Raw genomic sequence first — 25,492 nt, forward strand, 5'->3', positions numbered from 1 at the left:
CTGTCTTCCAGAAGACAGCGGGGGACGACGGGATGCAACGTAGACCCCCCGCAGATTCTGCGGTTGTCTTTGCCCGGAAGTGGGTGCAAATACCTGTATTATACAGGTAGCTGCACCCCCCATGAAAGGTGCTAAATGTGACACCAGAGGGGGGAGGGTTCTGAAAAGCAGAGGTTCACTTTTTGTGTGGACCTCCACTTTAATGAAGACATTGTCCTACCTGTCTTGTGCCCTGTTACCAAGCTTCCCAAGGAAATTGCCAAACATTGTGGCTTTTACAATCCGACAGCTCTAATGCATTCAACCTCCATGCAAAAAAAACATTGTTCTGCCAACAGGGTTCTTACAAGGTGCAATACCAACAGTACCCTTGAGGTACTTCTCCAGATCAGTCAGGGTTTTCTGGGCATTCAGCCATCAAAAATATGCTGGACAGCCGCACTCCAAAAATTCACCTTTTATTTCATAAAAAGGAAAGAGGTCCAAGGCATCCAAGTACACATGTACCAACACCAAAAGGGTGCTTAAAGTGGTTGTACACCCTATGCAACCACTTTTACCTACAGGTAAGCCTAGATTAAGGCTTACCTGTGGGTGCTGGAAATATCTCCTAAACCTCCACGGTTTTGAGAATATTTACAATAGAGACATGCGACAATGTCTACGGCGCAGGCACACTTTAGAAACAGCACAGGTGCCGTTTATAAATGAGGTCATGCCGTGGCTGGCGGCTCTTGCATGCATGCACGCACGGGAGTGACGTCACGCGACTTCAGCCAGTCACAGAGTCGGAGTTCACAGCCCCTTAAGGAAGAGGGGTGAAGATGGATGCTTGCTGCTAGTGGGGACAGCAGTGACATCGCAGGCTTTGGTTTTAGGTTTTGACACATAATGGGCTTCTATGCGATGCATAGTAGGCCATTATGCTTTACCTTTGCAGGGAAATAAAGAGGAAGTAAAACCCATCAGGGTTTACTTCTTCTTTAATCATCATCGTGTTGGTACATGTGTACTTGGATACCTTGGACCTCTGTCCTTTTTATGAACAAAAAAAGTGGCTTTTTGGAGTGTGGCTGACCAGCATATTTTTATTTCTATGCCACTGTTGCAACCAGCGCTGACACCCATCTCAACTAATTTTTTTTATTTTTTTTTTTAATGCTACCACCTGGTCTTCAGTTCACACATTCTCCAAGTTCTAATATATGGATGGCCACACTTTTGGGAATGCAGTTTTCAATTGCAGGTTCTTTCAGTGAAACTGAGTAGGGTTTCTGTTTTACTTGGCTTGTTGGCATGGTTCCATTTGCCTTGTTGTTATCCATCCTTCTAATTCATTGCTTGGGGGTATTCCCAGGGTCTTTAAAAAAACAAAACAAAAAAAAAACCTGCTTGTGTCCTGTACGATTAGGATAAAAGGATTTCGATTTAACTCTAAACTTCATATCATGGGGGTACAGTACAGGACACCCTCTGTGTTACTCTGCATTGCTTGATAAAAGAACAGGAGGTCTCAGGGTGTTTGAGTAGGGTTATAGAGGTACGCCCGGGGTGGGGGGTCCACCAAAAGCTTTGCGATGTCCAATCACATTAAAGGTAGCCGAGTATAACCCAGGGTCTATGACTATGGTGTTTCACGCCAACCAAAAATGTCACCCCGCGTCAACTTGGACTCCCCCGCCCATTCTGGGTAAAACTATCACCCCTAGCACCAAACTCAAAAGTCTCCGAGTCATTTTCGACTCCTACATGACAATGGATGCACAAATAGGGTCTGTAGTCAGCGGATCCCATCATCTGCTACGCCGACTCACCCCTTTTATCCCGAAAGAGGACATTGCAGTCATGGTGGGAACAATCATCAATTCCAGACTGGACTATGCAAATGCCCTCTATCTAGGACTCCCTAAATACCAAATCACTCGTCTGCAAGTCGTTCAAAACACAGCCGCTCGATTAGTGACTGGCAAAAAACCATGGCAATCAATCTCACCTTCGCTGAGATCCCTTCATTGGTTGCCAGTAAAAGACAGAATCACTTTCAAGGCACTCTGCCTAACGCATAAGTGTATTCACGGTAACACCCCCCAATATCTATGCGAAAAAATAAAAGCCCATAACCCAAATCGCATTCTGCGATCCACAAATCAAAGCCTACTCCAAATACCCAAAGCCAGATACAAGTCCAAAGGAGATCAAAGATTTGCAGTCCAAGGACCTCGACTGTGGAATGCGCTACCAACAACCATCCGACTGGAGTCGGACCACTTGGCCTTCAGGAGAAAGATTAAAACCCATCTCTTCTGAGGTCAAGGGGGTTCCTTTCCCATGGAATGGAAACAGCGCCCAAAGGCGATTCAGTTCGCATGTGCTGCGCTTTACAAGTTTTTCACTCACTCACTATACAGCCTATGTCTCCTACTGCAGGGCTCAAAATTTCAAGTCCTGAGCTACTAGCCAGGCCTCAAGAGTTACTCGCCACCAGTTGCCCCACCTAATTCATACACTGCCCTGCGCCTAATTGCACCCGTAAACACGCCCTCGTAGATTTTCTCATGGAATGACAATGTTTTATGCAGAATCAAGTTACAAAATTAAATATTACCAACAACAACTTTAACAAAATGGGACAGGGCACTGGGGGCAGACCAGAGGGACAGGGCACTGGGGGCAGACCAGAGGGACAGGGCACTAGAACTGGGTCTCTTCCCCATTCTCTTGCTGTCTCCTCTGCAACTCCCATCCATCCTCTCTTTCTCTCCCATTCATCTCATCATCGGGAGCCTGTGTGTGCGGCTCCACGCTTGCATGTCCCCACTTCCCCCTTTTATTCAGGCTGGCAGAGAGGAGAGGAGCTGCAGCACAGTGGGAGGGAGTACAATCCAGCGCTGAGATCCACACAACTGCACAGCCATTGACACCATAGCACAGCGCACAGCACACATTGAGACCAGTCTGTTCACAGTGCTCAGGCTAAACTGTTGGATACTTACATAGAGCACAAGGAGAAGAAAACTGCCGCTCTCATGTCAGGGCAACTTTCAGTGAGCGCTGCACCGGAGTGGTAATTTTTGCAATCCTCCACCTCACTCATTACTTTCTGCTCTCCAGCTACATTGGTCGGGGGAGGGGGGAAGGCTCAGAGAGGTCATACTGTTAGGTCCCATGGCTTAATGAGAATTGTAAGGAGAGCACCTGTGTACTGCTCTGCCTGTGCGCGGCTCACCAGACTACTTTTCCCAAGCATGCACCTTTCCTCTTCGGCCGCCAATCTCATCGGGACTCTAAGTGTAGGCACAGATTGGAGGGAGATTGGTCATACAGCCCTGTCATCACTCGCCCCCAGCTTAAATCCACTCGCCAAATGCTAGTAGGCGAGTGGAAATTTTGAGGGCTGTCCTACTGTACACCAAAATATGGAGTTTACAAGAAAGTCAAAATTCCTCTTTAAAATACAAAATTTTGCCACGCACGCCCTCCCTAGAATACTCTCAATGCCTGCCTACCTTAGGCCATAGGGGGCTTTGCAACTGTTTTGTCTCTTTCTTCATGTATGGTTCACATTGACTCCTCTGTTCAAAAGTTTGGTATACTATATGTTGTCCAGGTACTCGCTTCCAGGTTTATGCCCCACTACCTGATGTAGGTCACTCACTTCTGTTTTGTGACAACAACATTCTGTACCTACGTTGCAACGTATATGCTGTACTTGTAATTTCTTCATTCTATCATCTTGTTTACTCAATACAACTTTAAAAAAGGTAAAATTTAGCCACTCACAGCCTCATTTGTTTTTACTAACTGAACCACAATTCCCATTTGCCACTGCAGCAGAGGGGACTCGGCACAGGGCTGTGACATCACCACAATTGGAGTCAGGCCGTACTTCCTTCATCCCCATAACAGAACGTCAGCCTTCATTATAGACCTGGGGGCTAAAGGCAAACACTGCAAGAACCCATGCATTGTGTGTGCGTGCGCACACACACAACCCATTGATTGCAGGTGTAATGCAAAAAAAGTATAATAAAAATCAGTGCTGTTGCATTTACAATTTTTTTGCAAAAGGTGGACTGTGCATTTTAACTGCCTCAAAATAGAATTACGGGCTAGCCCTTCTAATGTCCAGGGGCAATAGAACAACTAATGTGAATCATGTGTAGGGCTGCAACTAATGATTATTTTCATAATCGATTAGTTGGCCAATTATTGTTTCGATTAATCAGATAATAGCCTTAAAAAATAAATAAATTAGCATTTTTAAAAATTTTTGGGCCAATTTGTTGTTGGGCAGATTGCAAAACACAAATTGCCGCAAAAAAAACACATTCCATGCTTTTCTGCAGCTTCTCCATTGAAGTATATTGAACAAAAAAAAAAATAGCACCTTTTTGCGTTAAAAGGTCCTTGCCCTTTCCAAATACGCAGCAGCTGAAAAAAAGTCATGGATGTGAATGTGTCCCATAGGAAAACATGTGAATGTGTCCCATAGGAAAACATGTAACTGAACTGTAGTGTGTTTCTGCAAAAAACAGAGGTGTGAACCCAGGCCTGAGATGTTTAACATAATGGGGTTAAAAAAACTAAAATAAGTACAAAAAGAGCAAATAATTTGCTTTTTTGTACTATAAATGGCTAATTTTTGTTGTTTAAACCCCATTATGTTACTGGCCGATTAATCAATTATGAAAATTGTAATCGATTGTCAATTGATGGATTCGTTGTTTTGGCCCTAATCATGTGTATTTGAAATAAAAAAAAAACACCACGCCAAGTATTTACAAATCAGACATAATTTTATTCGCAGGCAGCAGATCCAGCAAAACATTATGGAAATAGGAGTGTTGGCCCTTAAAAATGCCTTGTAAGAGTGTAAAAATAAAAAAACTGTACAAAAAAAATAAAAAAATATTTGTTGCATTTCCTGTTTGTAAAAGCACTAATCATAACACAAATGACCACATGTTTGATAATTAAAGTGCACCTGTCACTTAAAACGATTTTTCTGCACATTTAGCATTGATCAGAATGCCACTTACTCAGAATGACTGGCATCACTGAAGCACACTGCATGATAAATATTCATGAAGCCGGATTTATGTTTTGTAGCCAATTGTTTGGCTGAATTCCAAATGATTTTGGATTCAGTCCACAAAATGTATGCATATTATATATAGTGGTGCATTAAAATAACTTGTGTCTCTCTCATTTGGTAGGCTATGAATCTAAATTTTTATTTTAGATGGACATACATATAAATGGCTTTAGTCAGACTGCTGATGTATATTAATGCAGTGTTGATCAAACTGAGGCAAATCCTTTTAAAATCCAGACTTATACAGAGCAAAATAATGTTTGCATATTTTGCAGTCAAAATTGAGGCTTCAAAGCTTGAATTTACAGAGCCGCGGAGCTAAAACCTGTTCCACTTTCCAGTTATTGTGAAGCATAACAGAACTTATTTAACAGCAGTATAAAATGCAACCAATTAAGAACTACATTTCAGCAGAATCAACCAATAGCTGGTAGCTAATGGTCAAGCTGCTTATGGCAATGTGTTATTTCCAATGCATTTAGAACTGGTAAAAAGGCCACTAAGCAATAAATGATGGCTCTGAAACATTTTGAAAGTTACAAAAAATGCACATTTAGCAGGCAAGTACATACACATGGTAAAAAACAAGACTCCGTCAAAGGAGCGCACACAGACGCACATTCACTTACACCAACAGATCCTCCTTTAAGAGGTAATTAAGTCAATGCACAGCAACCATGAATACTGGTAGCTTACAGAAATAAAACCACCACTAATATCTTATGCTGGACATCGTTTCCAGCTAATCCAGTGAAGATTCAAACATCACTCACCACTTTCTAACCTAATCTGCAGCTTTAATTAAAAGGTCTTCCAGTATGCTGAACAGTTTGTATAAAACAATGAGAAAATGACTGCTTGCTTGATTTCTGACCTTAAAACAACCAAAAAAATAATCAGTTTGACAGTTTTTGCTTTTTGACAAACAAAAGCACAAATGATGTGAACCTAAAGTGTCCTTGTTGATTGTGTGATTTCTGCAATTACAGCAGCAGATGATGAAGCTTTGGTACAGGAATGACCAACATTCTTACCAGTCATGGCTTTATAATCTCCCTTCCTCACACCATCTTTATGAATACCAATGTGCTCAGGCAAAGTTCCATGTTAAACCTCAAGGGCTGTCCCATTTGAGAAACAGCTACTTCATGTTTGTGTTTCCATACACAGAACATATCTAAATTAAATTAAGAATTTGTATTTCTTAGCTTTCTAGATGTTTTTTAAGACAGACCATGTATAAAACGGATAAGGCTCTTTCAGCACAGTACAGGCAGAGTTAATTATAAGCATAACTCCCCAGCACCCTAAACTAGGTAGGATTTGTAAGCAAGTAAAAAGGTAAACAGCATTTTTGTATATTTTTATGCTAGGTGAATGGAAACATGTAACAAATATAAGTAGTTGTTATCCCAATCAGCGGCAAACATGGAAATACACTTTAAAGGCCAAGTTCACCTTTTTTTTCTCAAAATTTTAGCTCCCTATGTACCAATTAAGCATTAATTACCGTATTTATCGGCGTATACCGCGCACTTTTTTCCCCTTAAAATAAAGGGGAAAATCGTGGGTGCGCGATATATGCCGATACCCGCGCTCAGTTTGAATGCCTGCGCCGACATATACTCGGCTACATTCGGCCAGGCTCGGCTTCGCTCGTGCTCATGCATAAACGTCACAGAACGTGAGCACGAGCAACGCGGAGCCTGGCCGAATGTAGCCGAGTGTACTGCACATGTCGGCGCAGGCATTCAAACTGAGCGCGGGAAGCGGCGATTCAACGGGTAACAGCGCGGGAGGACACCACCAAAGCCGCAGACGGACCCGACGAGGAGGACACCACCGAAGCCGCAGATGGACCCGACGAGGAGGACACCACCAAAGCCGCAGACGGACCCGACGAGGCCGCCGATGGATGCCACGCAAGACACCAAAACTAAGTAGTAAAATGTTTTTTTTACAGGAATGCAGGTCCACATTAGGGGTGCGCGCTATACGCCGGAGCGCACAATACCCCGATAAATACTGTAACTTCTTTTGCAAAAATAAAACAAGTATCCATTTATTCCACACACACTTGCCTCACTCTCTTAATGGATGTTTAAAAACACTGCTCCATTAATTCTGCCTTACTTCCTGAACAGACTGTAGGTCATGACACAGAAAGGAGTTGATCTCATTAGCACACAACCTGCATCATCTACCCCTCAGTTAGTCAACTCCTTCCTGTGTCACGATCTATAGTTTGTCCAGGAATTAAAGGGTTTGTAAAGGATTTTTTATTTTTATTTTAATAGCTTCCTTTACCTTAATGCAGTGCTGTTTTCATGTCCTGATTGTTCGTTTTTGCTCTCAAGTTGCTGTAATTCTTCTCTGATCTCCACACTTCCTGGTTGTCTGTTTTCTGATAACCACAGTACTGGGAGCTTTCTCTTTGTGGTCACTAATCAAGGAGGTGTGATTACTGTGTGTCTAAAACCCCACAGCACCAATCAGTTTTGTTTTCCAAACCATCACTGCCCTGTATTGGCTCTATGGCTCTGTACAGCAGAGCAGCAGGAAACATGCAAAAACAAAACTAGAAACTAGAGGTACATTATATCAGGGTTTGACAAATTTGCTTGGAATCTAGGAGCCAGCTAAAAAAGTTAGGAGCCAGAAAACGCACCCCGTCCCGACGAGCTTGCGCGCAGAAGCGAACACATACGTGAGCAGCGCCCGCATATTGCAACGATCGCCATTTTATTCTCTAGGGTGTTAGGATAAAAAATATATATAATGTTTGGGGGTTCTAATTAGAGGGAAGAAGATGGCAGTGAAAATAGTGAAAAATTACATTAGAATTGCTGTTTAACTTGTAATGCTTAACTTGTAATACCAACGGCCACCACCAGATGGTGCCAGCTTACACATCTGGTGGTAATAACTTGTAATACCAACGGCTCACCACCAGATGGCGCCAGCTCACAAAAACATTTTTTTTTTTGCCCCCCTTCCAAGCCAAGTCGCCAGGACCCTATTTCTAGTCGCCATGGCGACCGGGATTTGTCGAGCCCTGCATTATATGATTGATTTTTATCTATTTTAATTGTTTTTAAAAAGGAATCAGTTAACTATTATGTCTCTATACCCTGTAAACAGTCATTTCAGCAAAACATTTTTTTTTATTTACAACTCCTTTAAGGCAGAAGTAATGGAGCAGTGTTTTTAAACAGCCGTGAAGACAGTAATGTAAGCATGTGTAGAATAAATGAAAAGTGGTTTTATTTTTGCAAAAGAGGTACATTAATGCTATATAGCTACATAGGGGAGCTGGAATTTAGGAAAAAAAGACAAACAAAGCTGAACTTGGCATTTAAGCCTGGCATTTGTCATATTAACCTCAAACCAGTGACAAAGGGAGCATGAAGCTGTGGGAAAATGTGGATATGAGCAGCATTGTTTTTACAGTGCAATTCTCAACTACAGCTCAGGAAATGACCTCCAGTCTATTATATGCCTATAACAGCTTCTCCGGGTTTTACATACCAAGTAAAATACCTTCAGGAAACACTAGATTGAAATAACCCTCCATCATAAAATGATTAGTAAACTGTATTTATACAAAACGCCAACTGGCTAAACAACCAATAAATTAGAATATCAAAAAGTTAAAGTACATAATGAAAATCACTGTTACTGAAAAACTCCTCTTGCATAGAAAGAATTCTCAGAGTGCAGAAGAAAAACAATCGCATTTTCCTTTCTCCCACCCACCAAATACAAATAATTGCCCAACTTAAGCAGCAGATTTGTCCAACAGCGTCACAGCCTGAATGGCTCCTGGGGATGGAGTTCTAAAGCTGTACAATGTCTGCATGTGGAGCAAGGGTGCCTGGATATTGGCTGTCGGATGCTATGTGCAAACTTTCCCAGTATTCTGACCCCTAGAATGCAAGAGAAGGAAATATTTTAGGTCTATGAGTCAGAGTTTCAGAAGAAGTCAACTTACTTCAGGAAACAACAGCACTGATTAAGATAAACACCATTATCCCCCGTAAATTCTAAACTTCAGCAAAATATCACCATATACATAATTAAAGAGAACAGTACACAGCTGTCAGTGGAAACAGGAAATGTGTCCACATTAGTAGATTGTTCCCCTATTCCTGTCCACTTAACATAAGACTTCGATTTGATTCTGTGGAATGGGGCTACTTGTGGCAAACATTACATGGCTTTGGTCTTAGATTTATTAAATGGCTTTAACTTGTCTACGCTTCTCACATGGACAGAATTTGTGTCAATGGGTAGACATCTTGAGGATTTTCCACGTGCCAGGGGAAATAGACAGGCATGTTTTTTTTTCTCCTCTCTTGCACACCATTGTGGTAAAACCTCTGATTCATGGAACAAAGGGGAACTAAAGGCAATTTTTTTATTTAATGCTTTCTCTGCATTAAGGAAAAAACAAAACGCATCCACTGTCTGTGCCTCTGCTCCCCCCTTCCCCAAACATTTACCCGACAATTTCCTAGATCCAGCACAGTCCCTGCCAGCAGCCCCCACTCTCTTTCTGCATTCAAGGGCTTTAGGCCCCTTTCACACTGGGGCGGGAGGCGCGGTGGCAGTATAGCAGCGATATACCATCGGATATACCGTCGGATTTGCCGCGGGATTCAGCCGCTAGCGGTGCGGTAATAACCCCCGCTAGCGGCAGATAAAGGGTTAATCTCACCCGCAATGGGCGGTATTGCCGCGGTTTCCCATTTTTTTTAAATGGGAAGGAGCGGTATACACGCTGCTCCTCTCACCGCTCCAAAGATGCTGCTGGCAGGAGATTTTTTTCTCTCCAGCCAGCGCATCGCCTCAGTGTGAATGCCCTCTGGCTTTCACATTGAGTATGCAGTGCAGGAGTTTTTCAGGCGGTATAGCAGCGCCATTTTTAGCGTTGTATCGCCTGAAAAACTCCTCAGTGTGAAAGGGGTCTTACTGAGAGCAGCGGGAGCCATTGGTTCCTGCTGTGTCAGTCAAATCCTGTAAGGAAGGAGTGGGGGCAGTGCCTAGATGCACAAAAATGTCCCTAGCCCCCATAGCAAGCATTTGACCAGTGTTTAGCATTAGTGTGATTCAGCGCTAGCCACCTTTTTTCCTTTTACGTGTATTAGGCATTTTACGACTGTGGTATTGTAGATGCTTAGAAGTTATCCACACATTTCGTTTTCCATCTGTGTTATATTCCTTCGTATTGCTTTTGGCCACATATTAATACACCTAGAACTCAATTAGCATTTTTTGTATTTCTACGGTTGGTGTTCTCCTCTGCATGTGTGGATTGGAGCTGTGCAGGGCCGATCCGCCCTATATGCAGACTACGCAAGCTCTGTAGGGCCCCGAGTAATACTCGGGGGTCCGCAGCCGGCGGAGATAATGTCCCGGCCGGCCGCCATTTTCCTGAAGACCAGAACATGAAGGGAGCCCTGCCCAAATAGAAATAGAGCTTTGGTGCCGCCCCCGGTCTGTCTGTCATCTGTAACCTGTTGTAGAAAGGGGTGGTGGGTGGGTGGTACCGCAGCTCAATTTCTATATTGTAGCTGGCCGGCTCCGCCTCTAATATGTTCCCCCTCGCCTCTGCCTTCAGTTATGGCGGTGGAGACACCACTGCTGAGCCATAGAAGGGTTCCGGGAGGGGGGGACGGGACACCTGAGATGTAAGGAAGCACTCCGATGGGGACACCTAAACTGTAAGGAAGCACTCCGATGGGGACACCTGAACTGTAAGGAAGCACTCCGATGGGGACAGCTGAACTGTAAGGAAGCACTCCGATGGGGACACCTGAACTGTAAGGAAGCACTCCGATGGGGACACCTGAACTGTAAGGAAGCACTCCGATGGGGACACCTGAACTGTAAGGAAGAACTCCGCTGGGGACACCTGAACTGTAAGGAAGCACTCCGCTGGGGACACCTGAACTGTAAGGAAGCACTCCGCTGGGGACACCTGAACTGTAAGGTAGCACTCCGCTGGGGACACCTGAACTGTAAGGAAGCACTCTGCTGGGGACACCTGAACTGTAAGGAAGCACTCCGCTGGGGACACCTGAACTGTAAGGAAGCACTTACAAAAGGAAGTTGTATTGACTTTTCTAACTACAAGCATACATACCTGGTGGATACAGGGTAAAGACATCTACTTTCCCTTTAAGGATTACAGAATGACATACAGAGGACATTTTAGCAATAGCACATGGTGATTAAAAAAAGAACAATACCATATTCTTCACATATGACAAGCTCAATGATTCCTGAAGTATAAACAACTTCTAGGCTTCCCAGTTCACTGTCTTTAGATGTTTCCGCTTTGAAGTGGGTTTAGCGTTTCTGATCAGATCCTGGATGCACACAATTCTATTTTCCCTATATGCAGTTAAATGGTTGCAAATAAACATTCAAAGATACTAATGAGAAATTATTACATGCATTTATATGTGTTTAGAAACACAGTTTAACACCAGTGTGATATAACATACATACCTTAACTTACATACCTTAACTTTGCATTTTCAGCTTCAACTGTGCCAGTAACTATGTGTCTATTTCTATGGCTATGTGTGACGTCTCATGAGGACCTGAAGTACAAAAGGATACAAAACAACTGATTTTCTGAACAAATTTGCCTTCTTCAATAATTGCAGTTTTAGAGATAGTGTGAAAGCTAAAAACACCTACGTAATTTAAATTAGAATTAGTCCAAGGGTTTGTTAAAGAGAGAAAGATGCTTGTGTACGGAGTCACCTTGGGGCATTCACTACCTTTTTTGCAACATCAAAAGTCTAGGTCCTACAGCTGCTAGCTGGGTATAGCTGAGAATTCCAATACAAAGATCTTTTCAGAGGAATTTATAAAAAAAAAAACACATGGGTGAATTAAGCCTCTAGCTATACCAGATGTCGGTGGATTGAAATAGGTCATTTTATGGGATTTTTTGCATTACCTGTAAAATGTATTTCTCCAAGTACAGTACAAGACAGGACACAGAAAGATTTAGAGAAGACTAGGATATAGGCAGGTATGTTGAGGTGAACGGACATTAGCAAAGACTGCAAATATTCTCACACTCAAGAAAACCTCAGCTCTTTAAGCAAGCAATAAGAGAACCACAAAGGGAAGGGTGACCTGTGTCCTTATCTTTAAAATCTATTTCTTGGGAGTACAGTAAAGTCTGAAATCCCTTCCCCATTTTCTTATGCATACAGTACATGAAACAAGCAGATTCAGAGACGACTGGGGCATCCCAATGCAATATCAATGAGGGTAGATAGACCGACAACAAAACCAGCCTACACACACACACACACACACACACACACACACATTTAAAAAAAAAAAAAAAAAAACTTGCGACCAAATGCAGCATCAACAAAAGCCTGAACATCTACCCACTAAAACTTCAAGAGGCAGCCTTACAAATCTGCAATGCTGAAAGCTGAAGAGCCCAGAATGCACTGACAGAACTAGTTGAGTGAGAAGACACTGGAAAGAGAGGAGCCCTATATGTTTGGCCGAGTAGGCCCACACCATAACCTGACCGTTGCACCCAAACAATGGTGGAACAAAATGCAGGGAAAGGTGAAAGAAAGACACCATATTAGCATAAAGAGAACTTGGGCCCAACGATGACCATATCCTGGTGACATAAGATAAGTCTGCCAGCTCTGACACTCTCCTAGCGGAGGTAATCACTGTCAGAAAAAGACACCTTAAGAGTAAGGTCAGCTAAAAATAAATCTCTAACAGGCTCAAAAGAGGGGGAACCTGCAGCACCAAAATTACCAGATTCAAGTCCCACGGTGTTACCAAAGGCTGGGGGCAGTAATATGTATAACCCCTTGTACAAAAGCCTTTATTCAGGGAATGAGATGCTAATGGTCTTTGAAAAAGTGTAGCCCAAAGATGGTATTGTGCCCTAAATCTTACTCAGAACCAACTGCTGATCCAGCTCCGATTGAAGAAAACCCAGGATATTTCCCATGGAATACTGACAAGGTCTAACCTTATGCTATTCCCACCAGGCCAAAAAAAAAAAAAAAAAAACCTTCTCGATGTGATAATAGACTTTAGAATTTAGATTTTTGGGGCACTTAACCGCATAGCGATTTGTGTCAATCATGTATTTTTTATTGTATATTTACCATTATGTAATAGAACACTAGGAATGTATTCCAATATGAATCGCATATGTCAGCTCTTCAAATTTTAATATATGTCCATCACAATGGAAACTGCCACTATGGACTTTTAGGCTTATGGAATGTTTACAATATGATCTTTTAATAAATTTAAAAACTGTATTTTTACAGTGTCCTGCCTCATTTAATGTCCCATGACCATTGCCATTTTGTTTGTATGTATAATTAGGCATGCCGCAGTGGGTGCCTTCAGGTCATAACTGGTTTCTAACCGCATAGTGATAACTGACTCACACAGACCTATCTCTTATGACTTGGGCTTCAACAGCCAAGCCGTTAAAGCCAGTAACAGAAAAGCAGATTGGAACACTGAACCTGAAACAGTAGATACGGACGGTATTGTAACAGCCACAAAATATCTTCCAGAACCCCAGGAACATCTACTTACCATTTTATTCTTGGCCAGTTTGGAACCAAGAGAATCACTCTGTCTATTCACTGAAGCGGGCAAGGTAGGATTTTTTGGGGAGGAAAATGTATATTTTCAGGGAGAACTGATCCCATGGGGTCCTCAGGGCATGCGCCACAAAAGGCCCTGCAATCGAGACATGAACCTTTCTACCTTGTGGTTAAATCAGGATGCTAGAAAATCCACATCCATTGTCCCCCATCTCTGACAAATGTCCCAAACAATTCCAAGGGTGGGGACCACCATCCTGAGTTAAGCTGATGGTGGAGGAGAAAAGCTGCCTGTCAATTTTCCACACTTGGAATGTGTGGTGCCATTCAGGCTTAAACATGACATTCTGTCTACTACAGAATCAGGTCTGCTTCTCTTTGTGCAGACCGACCTCCGATTCTGCCCTGGTGGTTAATATAAACCACTTCCATGGCACTGTGATTGAACCCATGTCAGCAGTCCCTGAAGGCAGTATGTCCACTTGCAAAAGGGTGAGGTAAAAGGCTCTGAGTTCCAAAATATTGATGGGAAGTCATATTTACTTATTTATTATATACACAGCACTGTTGCCGACCTGATGACACCTTCCAAGCTCAAGAGGCTGGCAAGAGACTCGCACAACTCCAGTGCCAGATTGGATATTCATAATGCTACCAAGTCTGGCCTCTGCTGGCAGGTACATGGGTCAATACAAAGAAGTAGTCTGTTTGTCTCACACAGCCAGGATACTGTGTTGTAATGGCCCAGAGTGAATCTGAGCATACAACACCTTGAAGGAGGCCACCAACAGATCCAGGACCCTCATGCATAACGGCACTCAGGTTCAATGATGGAATAGGAGTGTCCATGCCTGAGATTCAGCAACATGATTTTTGTTGGAGTAGAAACACTTAAGCCAGTCATATTCAGGACAAGGTCCAGGATGCGTGCGAGTTATGGCATATTGTTGGAGGTTAAGGATCTAGCCAAAGGCCTGCAACAGTGGAGCCGTCTGCTGAATGTTGTGGGACAGATCCTGGCCAGATAGGGCCTTCAACAGTAGGTCATCGAGGTGCCCCAAATATTTACCCAAAGAACAAAAAAGAGCAAGTACCAGAGAAAATACCTTTATGCAGATCCGAGGAGCCATGGAGAGGCCAAAGAGAAGCACCACATATTAAAAGTGCTGCTCGCCTAGGGTAAAACCCAGAAAGTATTGATGCAGAGGATAAATGGGGGCATGCAAATAAGCATCTGTGATGTACAGCAAAGCCAGGAAACCCCTTGTTGAAGGGAGGTGATGACTGACCTTGCAGATTTCATGTGAAATTTCATGATTCTCAAGTAACTGTTAAGAACTTTAAGGTCCAAGATGGCGCCCACGTCTCCACTGGGTTTTAGAAGCACAAATACAGTGCATCCGGAAAGTATTCACAGCGCTCTACTTTCTCCACATTTTGCATCTGTGCATCTCAAGGATAATCAGTGGAAACAGGATGCACCCAAGCTCAATTTTGAGTATTATGGTAAAGGCTGTGAATACTTATGGGTTCAAAGTGTTTATCTGAGCCAGAGGGATCATCTTCCACTTTGGTCAGAAGTACAAATGTGGATGTCCCATGTATTGGTGTTCACACCAGAAGCCTTGTTGACTCATTGAGCGTATGCCCATTTTGAGTCCATTCACAACCGTTGGTGGTCGTTTTGTATACTCACTCAACATTTGATGTCACGAGGAGCACGTTTTTCTTCACTTGATCCAGTTCATTTCTTTTCACCATTATTCATCTCTTCACTTTATGGACTTAACAACATTTTAACTGACTGAGCGTCAGTTATTGGCCTTGAGCAACCCCACTACTAATACTCATTGAAAGAGGAAAGGTGGATGACCAGGAGGTCAGCGTGGACATAAGCCCATTGTGAGAGGATTGGGGGTTACCCCGCCAGGGCAGAAGGGCAGGGCATTCACTTCCACACGGGGACCAACCCTTCCTAACACCAGTTTTACCCAGTTTAGAAGGGGCCTTCAAGGACTGGGTCACATTGGTACAGATCACCTCTGCCCTGGACCAGTATAGCAGCCTGTAGCTAACCCAGCATGCAATACATGCCAAGGTGGACTCCTAACAAAATATCAAGTTCACAAAGTACCTTTAAAGGTTGGCATGCATCTTCTCTTGTGGGGTAATGGTACGGCCTCCTGAAGCTCTCACTTAGGGCACCAATCTGGAAACGGTGTAAGATGCCAGACGCAGTCATACCAGAGCAACAAATGACCGATAAAATAAAATCCCCACTAGAGTGTAGAGAGAAGAGAAGACACCCAATACCTAAAGGCACTAGCGATAAACTGAAGCTTACTGGGAGTGGGAGGAGTTATAGGGGTGGCCTCACAGTCCTTTTTGCCAGTGTCCAATTACCTGAAGGTACTTGCCTATAACCTAGTTGTCTCTGAATCTGCCTGTGTCTTGTACTGTATGATTAGGAAATTACAATTTCTAGCAAAGAGTAAAAATATGAGGTAGGACCATCTAGCTTGACATTTCTATCTTAAGAACAGATATCTTTCAGAAACTCCCAAATACCTGACACAATTCTAAGCTACTTCAGTGTTTTGAAAGCCTCACCTGGATTTTCTTCATCAGTACCATCATCATCATCATCATCATCCCACCGATTCTCTCTAGACAGCAAAGGGTTTTGAGATTCTGAAACTGTTCTCATTGGAAAGGATAGTCCATCTCCAATACTAAGAAAAAATAAAACAAATACACAGAACAGTGTATAGTGATGTAAAGAATACAATGCAGAAGAAACATTAAAAACAAGTTAAACGCATGTATTTCTTCTCATCGATTTGAACTCTTTAAAGATCATCAACCTGAATTATAATATTGCCTTGCATCCACCACTCCTTCCCTCCACAAATCTTGCTTTTTTCTCTCTCTCCTTTGTTTAGGGTTGTTTTTTTTATTATATTAACGATCTGGCCAGCCTATGAGTTTGACTTGCAGTTTGTCCGCTCTGCCTCTTGGGCTATGTAAAGTATGTCATATATCCCAGTAGGCTTAGCCTTTCATTGAGATAAGAGAGGGGGTAGGGGCTAGCAGCATGTCATTGGAGAATCAGCAGCTGAATCCAGAAAAGCTGGAAGCTTTCTGATGACTTAACCAGAGAAGATGGTAGTTCGGGACTGATCATGGGCAGAAGAGAAAGGGAGGGGTGGGGGGTGGACAAAGTGAAGATCGAATTTAATATGAACAAAATGACTGCAGAATTACCAACTTTGACAAAATCTGGACCCTTAGGGTTAGGCTTTAACACACACACACACACACACACACGTATTACGTGCAACCCCTTGGGGATGTTAGGCTCCACATGTCAGGCACCCTATACCATGTAAGCTGACCAACACCACCATAAAATATTATTAAAAAAAAAAAAAAAAAAAAGTATGCAAAAACCTGCTAGCCTACCTTGTGAAGAGAGGAATTAACCATAGATTTTTCTGCTTCCCAAACACTTGCTCCAAGTTCTTTCTAATGCCCAGGTGGAAGCCATTTTTATCAGGACCACTGTGAAACACTGGGGTCGAGAAGGCCTCTATAGAAGGTAAGAAAAAGGACAAAAGCAGTTATTACAAATATCTCTTTCTCAGCTCACACAGTTCCCATTTTATTTTAGACTATATAAAAAGAAAATATTCAATCGAAATCTGTTACAATTAAGTAACTATATTACTGGTGCCCAACACGTGGCAGAAGGGTGGGGGGGGGGGGGGGTTAATATCACAGACACCAGTTCTGGGGGATATTATTGCGTCCATTGGACACCAATGTTGGCAGTCATGAATACATTCGCTGGCACCAATGCTGGGTATAATTGTACTCCCAACTTCTTCAGTGTTAATTGCGATACACTGCAAAACATGCAGCTGGACAGAAATTTGAGATGCAAAAATGTGCTGCTATTGTGCAGCCCTCTGGAAGTGTCGGGGGCCCCATTTGAGGGCCTTTGTAATTTTCAAGTTGCCCACCACTGAACTATATAAATTTAACCACTTCCCGCTCACCATATAGCAGAATGAAGGCCGAAAAGTAGTCAAGTTATCCTGACTGGGTGTCATATGATGTCCAGCAGGATGAACCAGTGGTACGGTGCGACGCTCTGACACAGCGCATCTCCGATCTTGGTAAAGAGCTTATGACATAGGCTCCTAACCATGTAATCAGCTGTGTCCAATAACAGCTGGTCACATCGTAACCAAGAAGTGCTGTTTATCGGCTTTTTCTCTATTCGTGCTGACAAGAGCCAATCAGCGGCTCTTCTGACGGGGGGTGGTGTGCACGATTAATCAGTGCATTGATTATCAGTGCAGACCCACCAGGGATGAACACAAAAGCAGGAGAAAAAAAAAAATTATTTACATTTTTATTTGTTTAGCAAGAAATGAAAACTCATTGGCGATCAAATGACACCAAAAGAAAGCTCTATTTGTGGGGGAAAAAAATAAAAAATGAAGTTTGGGTACAGTGTTGCATGACTGCGCAATTATCATTCAAAACGAGACCGCGCTGAAAGCTGAAAATTGGCCTGGTCAGGAAGGGGGTGGCCAGTATTGAAGTAGTTCAAGAGGTGCTCCAGCAGTGTTCATTTTGGCAGAAAATTTTGTTTTAGTCTTAGTCTTTTGACTAAAATGGCACTTGCCGTTTTGGTCACATTTTAGTCTTCTGCAATTGTTTTAATCTACTAAATCTCCAGTACATTTTAGTCAACCAAAACTAAAATCTAACGGTGTAGTTAAATGCATTATTTAAGCATTCTCTACAATTGCCAAACTCATTATATACTGCTGGAGTGAAAAAAACGAATATACGAAAACTCACACAAAAACAGAAATCAGGTATTACTGTGTATTTCACAACAATAAATATCCTGCCCTTCTGAAGGCAAAAAGATGGGCATTGAAACTGCATGCATGTCTTGATCTATAAATTCTTGGCTATAAATTCAGACATTTTCAGGCAAAACACATGACCGAGCTCCAGATGGCCAACATTCTAGAGAAAGTTTCCTAATGGTAACTGTAGGCCAACTATAGTGACGATTTGACATTAACTGCAAAGTTCCATTGCCTTTACGAGACAATTGCGTTACAGTGAAGATGGATTTCAGTAGTTTTATCCCAATGGTTGCAATACTTTGCTAACACCCTTTTAAAATTTTCTCCAAAAGGCATATGTAATAATAAAACAAGCAATAAGGGGGGGGCGTGACCGGAAGCCAGCCTGGAAGGAAGCATCCCCTGAGAGCTCCTCTCCAGCCCGCAGCACTTAGGCAGAAAACCGGGGGATTCTGCAGCCATCCATGGGCGGTTCGCGGACCACCAGATCCACAAAGGCACGGGGATCATCCCAACCCCCGCCAGGCTCCTCCACGACCTTCGAGCGCTACTTTAAGCCACCCGACATGCCGCCGGGTGAAGGGGACAAGATGGCGCCGGACGCGGCCACGTTCAACACAGGGACATCTCCCCCTCGCTCACCTCAGACCAGCCATCCAGAGCCATCCCCGACCCGATCGCAGACCTCGGCCTCCTCTGAGAGCCCGGATGGCTCCCAGCAACGGGTGAGTGGAACCCCGCACCCCTGCCCCCCTGCCGCGGACCATGCGGCACAGGCCACAACCATCCCCGACCCCCGGGACCGGGACACCCAATGTACGGGGGCCTTCCCCCGTCTGCTCCGCACCGCCCCGGATCAGGACTTCCAAAACGGGGCCCAGCACTCCTCCTCTCCCACGTTCACTGGGGAGGACTTTCCGGCTCTCCAAGCCCCCACCAACTCCCAGGCCTCCATGAGCTCCCCAGAGCAGGGCAGCGTCTCAGCCAGCGCTAGGCCTCAATACACCTCCCCTGCAGCCAGGGGACAGATCCATCAGGCCATCCAGCCCGAGGTCGGAGATCGGAGAGGGATCTCTCCCCCTTCATATGCAGCCATGGCCAGCAATAGCACCCCGTGGCACGGAGGGGCCCCCACCTCACTGGGGGATCAGGCTGAGGCCTGGTCCGAACCATGGGACTCATCCCATCAACCCCCCCCCCCCCCTAGAGCCCAGAAGGCACGCAGAACTGGTCTCCAGCCACCGACCGTCCCCCACCGATCCACTTTATAACCCCACTGGCACCAGAGGAGCTCCCCAATATCCTCCCCCGCCATGGCAGTCCTATATGCAGGCCTTCCCCACGAAAGAGGATTTCAAACAATTGATTGAAGACGTTAAGGCGACATGCCGCACTGAAATACAGGCCCTACACACAGGCCTCAAGCACTTAGCTGACAGAGTGGAGATGGCGGAGGAGGAGATACAAGAGACTAAACTGGCGGTGCACCGCACCCAAACTCAGGCATCAGACCATCACCTTATGCTCAGGGACATGCAGCGGCACATTGAAGACCTGGACAATAGGGGGCGCCGCAACAATATCCGCATACGCGGTCTCCCCGAAGTCGACGGGGCGGAGGACCTCCAGCTGACCCTCCAGAATTTATTCAACGACATACTGGGCGCACCAGCTGACAAGCCCATTGAGATGGATAGAGCCCACAGAGCCCTTAAGCCAAAGGGTCCTGCCTCCAAACCGCGCGATGTTATATGCCGTGTAAACTCCTACCCGATGAAGGAAGCTATAATGCGTAAAGCGCGCCCCATTCGCAACCTAATCTTTCACAACAACCCACTACAGCTCTACCCGGACCTCTCCTGGATCACCCTGCAGAAACGACGGCTACTACAACCCCTGCTCCGTACCTTACAGGACAGAGACATTGTCTACCGATGGGGCTTTCCCTTTAGCCTGTCCGCCACCCACCAGGGGACCTCTGCCACCTTGCGTTACCCGGAGGACCTAGACGCCTTCTGCAGAACCCTGGACATCCCCGTCCCCCAGTTGCCGGATTGGGACCTTGTGGCCACGCCACCCCCTCCACCAGTGGTCTGGCAGAGAGTCCCCCCGCCCAGACGCCCCAGGGGACGTGACCCTGCCCGAAAATCCCCCAGGCACAGCCCCACCTGAGACGGCCGCCCTGGCCACAAGAGCCGCCCAGAAATCTACATGAAGCCCTCTTGATTTATTTTTATTTTTTTTTGTTATTATTCAGTTATTTTACCCCCCGGTTGCCCCAGCCCTACCTTAACGCTACACATCGGGCCTGTCTTGGACGAGACACCGTAGAGGCTGCCCTTCTGAGTACGGACCCCCCCCATGGCTGATAGCCTGAGAGTTCCTTCCTTCCCAATCCCCCTAGTGGAACCTCTCCACGCCACCCCCTTGCCCCCCCGACCCACATTTTTGGACATTTCGGCCGGGAGGTCCTTAAGGAACTGTTGGGACCTGAGGGCCCCTAGGCCACTCGGGCCCACGTTGTTGAATGTTGATGTGTGCTTTTTTTGGTCTTTTGCTCTCATCTTTCTCTTTCTTTTCAGACACCTCTCTCTCCCCCCCCCCGCAGGCAGGACCCGACGGCGCGTCCAGGTGGCTGTCGGCCCGGCGGCTCCTCCACTCGCCCTCCCAGAACCGAATGCAACGCATCTGACTCCAGCTAAGTATGAACCACGGTCACTCCACCCACAGTATGGCTAAGTTACTATCCCTGAACGTCCACGGGCTTAACTCCAACAGGAAACGTCATCTGGCACTTAGGGAATTTAGGCAGTCAGGGGCGGAGATAGTAATGGTACAGGAGTCGCACTTCTCTAAGGGCGACTCCTTTGCGTTCGCGTCCAGATATTTCCCCTTAATATATCAGGCCTTTAGCTCACGGAAACGGGCAGGGGTAGCAATTTTGGTAAAAAAGGGCACCCCCTTCACCTGCACAGATTCCTACATAGACCCCCTAGGCCACTTCATTATACTGCGGGGAACGTGGCACTCACGGGACATAACCCTATGCACGCTGTACGCCCCCAATGCACATCAGCATAGATTCCTAGGTCGGGTTTTTGCTCGTCTGGCCAGATCCCCCCACGACCTATTGGTAGTGGGAGGGGACTTTAATCTACCTCATTCGGCTACCTGGGATCGCCTGGTGGTGAATCCTCGGGCCTCGCAGGCAAGGGCCTTGCGGGACTCTAGGCTCTTCCGTCAGCTAACGAGGAGGCATGCTTTGTTTGATGCTTGGAGGGCGCTTCACCCAGGGGACCGCCAGTTTACATTTTACTCATCCCCCCACCATACGCACTCGCGCATAGATTATTTCCTACTAAACAACACCACGTTACGTGTTACTGAGACAGCACGGATTCTGCCCATCTCCTGGTCCGACCATGCCCCCATTACCTTGACCCTTGACCTGAACGCCCCCACCCGTAGGCCCTATAACTGGCGTCTAAATGATTTCCTTCTCAAGCACACCCCCTCTAAAATGGAAATAGACTCTGCCCTTCAACTCTACTTTAACGAAAATGACACCCAGGACATTTCCACTGCCACTCTATGGGCCGCGCATAAAGCGGTAATCAGAGGACGTTGCATGGCCATCTCTTCGGCCCTAAAACGGAACGCTGAGTCGGCTAGAGAGCAGGCGGAAACGCAGCTCCGAACCCTAGAAAATCGCCTACTGACCTCACCCTCCCTAATGCTCCTTAAACGTATCGCCCTGGTACGGTCAACACTCCGGGACCTGGCGCTGGGTCGAGTCGAGAAAGCCCTAGTTCGCCTACGACAGGTATACTATGACAAGGGCAACAAGGCGCAAGCTTTATTGGCAAGGAAACTAACAGACCGCGCACTCGCCTCCACCCCGCACCAGGTCCAGGACAGATCGGGTAATATTGTATCACACCCCCAAAGTATTGCGGATGCATTCGCAGCATTTTACGCGGACTTGTACAACAAGCCAGAAATCCCCCATAACCCCCCCTCCCCGGACCTGTTAGATAGGATGACACGATACCTGACACAGGCGGGCATCCCTCGGCTAAAACCGGAGGACCTGGCCTCCCTAAACGCTCCCATTACAGGAGAGGAACTGACCTTGGCCATTAAGGCCCTACCCGCTCGCAAATCCCCAGGCCCAGACGGGTTCCCATACGAATATTACAAGACCTTCCTCCCCACACTCCTTCCCCATATGACGAAGCTCTTCAACGCCTTTCTACAACGCACCCCCATCCCACAAGACATGCAGCGATCATTTATCACCCTTATCCCTAAACCAGACAAGGACCCCGCATTATGCGCCAGCTACAGGCCAATAGCCCTGCTGAACTCAGATCTTAAGATCTTTACGAAGGTCCTCTCCCTCCGCTTAAACGTAGTCTTACCCTCCCTGGTCCATAAAGACCAGGTGGGCTTTGTCCCCCTCCGCCAAGCGGGAGACAACACGAGAAAGGTGATTGACCTAATTGACGTGGCGGGCAGGGAGGGCTCGGAGTCCTTGCTCCTGAGTCTAGACGCAGAAAAGGCGTTTGACCGCCTTGGCTGGCCCTTCATGCTCGCCACGTTAAGACACATGGGTTTTGGGGGACCTTTCCTCCAGGCGGTCCGACACCTCTATACTAATCCGATTTCACAGGTGAAAACTCCCTTTGCCACTTCATCCACCTTCCCCGTTACTAATGGCACTCGCCAGGGGTGCCCTCTGTCCCCCCTCCTCTTCGCCCTTTGCATAGAACCTCTAGCAGCAACGATTCGCGGCAACCCGGATATTCGGGGTATCCCAGTAAGGGGAAGGGAATTTAAAATTTCCCTCTTTGCCGACGACATCATTCTGACCTTGACGCGTCCCCGCATCTCCTTACCCAACTTACAAAGGGAACTGGAACGCTACGGGGTCCTTTCGGGTTATAAAACCAACACGTCCAAGTCTATGGCCATGCCAATTAATATGCCCGGACCCGAGGCCTTGCACTTACAGTCCGTTTTCCCGTACCACTGGGAGCGAACCTCCCTGAAATACCTGGGGGTCCAGCTCACCCCGAACTTCGCATCCTTGTACCAGGCCAATTTTCCCCCCCTATACAGCTCAATAAGGGCGTTGATCCATAAATGGAAGTCTCACCAGATATCCCTTTTGGGCCGGATAGCAGCCATAAAGATGGTGATCCTGCCAAAACTGCTGTACCTTTTCCAGACCTTACCAATCCCGGTCCCGTACGCTCACCTGCGCGCCCTACAAGCGGACCTCCTCCGGTATGTGTGGAACTACAAGCGCCACAGGATCCCACGTTCGGTCATGACGGCCGCGCGCACCGAGGGAGGACTGGCCTTCCCTGACCTGGTCAAATATTACCAGGCCTCGCAACTTCGAGCGGTGGCATCTTGGTTTCCCCAGAAGTCCTACAACAGGTGGACGGAGGTGGAAAAGATTTGGCTGGCCCCAATACACCCCAATAATCTTTTATGGAACGCAAACGCGACGGTGGAACCCGGACGTTTGCTGGGTTCCATGCGGCAGCTGCAAAGTACCTGGAGGAGGCTAGCCCAAGACTGTCGACTCACGTCTGATAGCTCCCTGCTGACCTCCTTCCTCTATAACCCTAAACTACCGACGAGTCTCACCCACCAGATGTCATGGCCCTGGGCATCGCGAAATCTGTTTCACTTTGGTCACCTAGTAGACCCCAGATCCCGCACCCTGCACTCCTTCACTGAGCTCCAAGCCAAACACGACATTCCACGACAAGCCTTTTTCAGCTACCTACAGATCCGCCACTACGCCCACACGATGGCCCCCCGGCTCCTTTTCTCAAAACCGACCCCATTTGAGCGCATCATACTCGAGGGCACAGCCCGCAGGGGCCTCATATCAGATATCTATCAAATTCTAAATGAATACCCCTTACAAACTAAAGGCAAACACACCTACATGCTCCGTTGGGAGAAGGAGCTGGGAGGGGAGCTCGAAGAGGATGAGTGGAGGGCGGTCTGGAGGCAGGCGGCCAAGAGCTCAATCTGCACCCCTATAAGGAAAATACATATAAAGTGCTGTTCTTTTGGTACCTGACCCCAGACGTCCTCCACAGGATTTATCCTTCCACCTCTGACCGATGCTGGCGGTGCAACCAGGCCAGGGGCACATTGTTCCACATTTACTGGACCTGTCCATTGATAGTCCAGTTTTGGACTCGGGTGCAAGAGCTCCTGACCCGCCTCGTGGAGGCACCCATACCCCTCTCCCCGAAGCTGTTCCTACTGGGCCTATCCCAACCCCGCATAGCTAAACCCTATAAGAAACTCCTGAGACACATAACCACAGCTGCGAGGTGCCTGATAGCACTTTATTGGAAGAAACCAACGCCCCCACCCCAGGAAGCCCTTTATGCTAGGGTCAAGGATGTAGAGCTTATGGAAAAAATGACAGCTAGGATTCGGGATAGGCTGGAGGACCATGACCTGGTCTGGGAGAGGTGGCATTCGGTGGAGGACCCGCCGTGAGCTGACAACAGACCACCAAGGTACACTACCTCACCCGACACTCCTGCCTGCTCCCCCCCCCTCCCCTTCCCCCAGTCTCCCCCCTTCTCTTTCTTTTTTCTCTCTCTCCTCCCCCCTTTTTTTTCTTTTCTCTTCCTTCCCCATCTTCTTCTTCTACTCTACCCTCTCACTTCTTCTCCTCTCCTCTTTGTTACCTAGTTGTTTTATACGTTACTGAATGTATAACCAAGAATGTGGCCGCTGTGTAAGCACATTCAGCTGGAATTTTTGTATTACCTCTATTATCTTACACTTGAAATGCTGCTACATTCTGTATTGACCTTTTTTCGAAAATAAAAAATTGTTAT

At 46.1% G+C, this 25,492-nt stretch overlaps 1 protein-coding gene across 2 annotated transcripts in view; it reads right to left on the minus strand.

The window, feature by feature from the left end:
* Positions 1-8,283: 8,283 nt before the first annotated feature.
* The window catches only part of ZDHHC15 (zinc finger DHHC-type palmitoyltransferase 15), a 66,592-nt gene continuing 49,383 nt past the window's right edge, over positions 8,284-25,492 (minus strand). The window contains exons 9-12 of one of the 2 annotated variants that reach the window (XR_005743573.1): positions 17,185-17,311; positions 16,333-16,454; positions 11,609-11,703; positions 8,284-9,021 (exon numbers count right to left, since the gene is read on the minus strand). Coding sequence is in view for 1 of the 2 variants with exons in the window: in XM_040323992.1 (XP_040179926.1) it covers positions 11,660-11,703; positions 16,333-16,454; positions 17,185-17,311 (293 nt within the window). In the remaining variant the exon portion in view is untranslated. The remainder of the gene's footprint in view (positions 9,022-11,608; positions 11,704-16,332; positions 16,455-17,184; positions 17,312-25,492) is intronic. The other variant, XM_040323992.1, reaches the window with a different exon arrangement.

This window comes from Rana temporaria, chromosome 9 (genome assembly GCF_905171775.1).
Source record: "Rana temporaria chromosome 9, aRanTem1.1, whole genome shotgun sequence".
Classification (NCBI taxonomy): domain Eukaryota; kingdom Metazoa; phylum Chordata; class Amphibia; order Anura; family Ranidae; genus Rana; species Rana temporaria.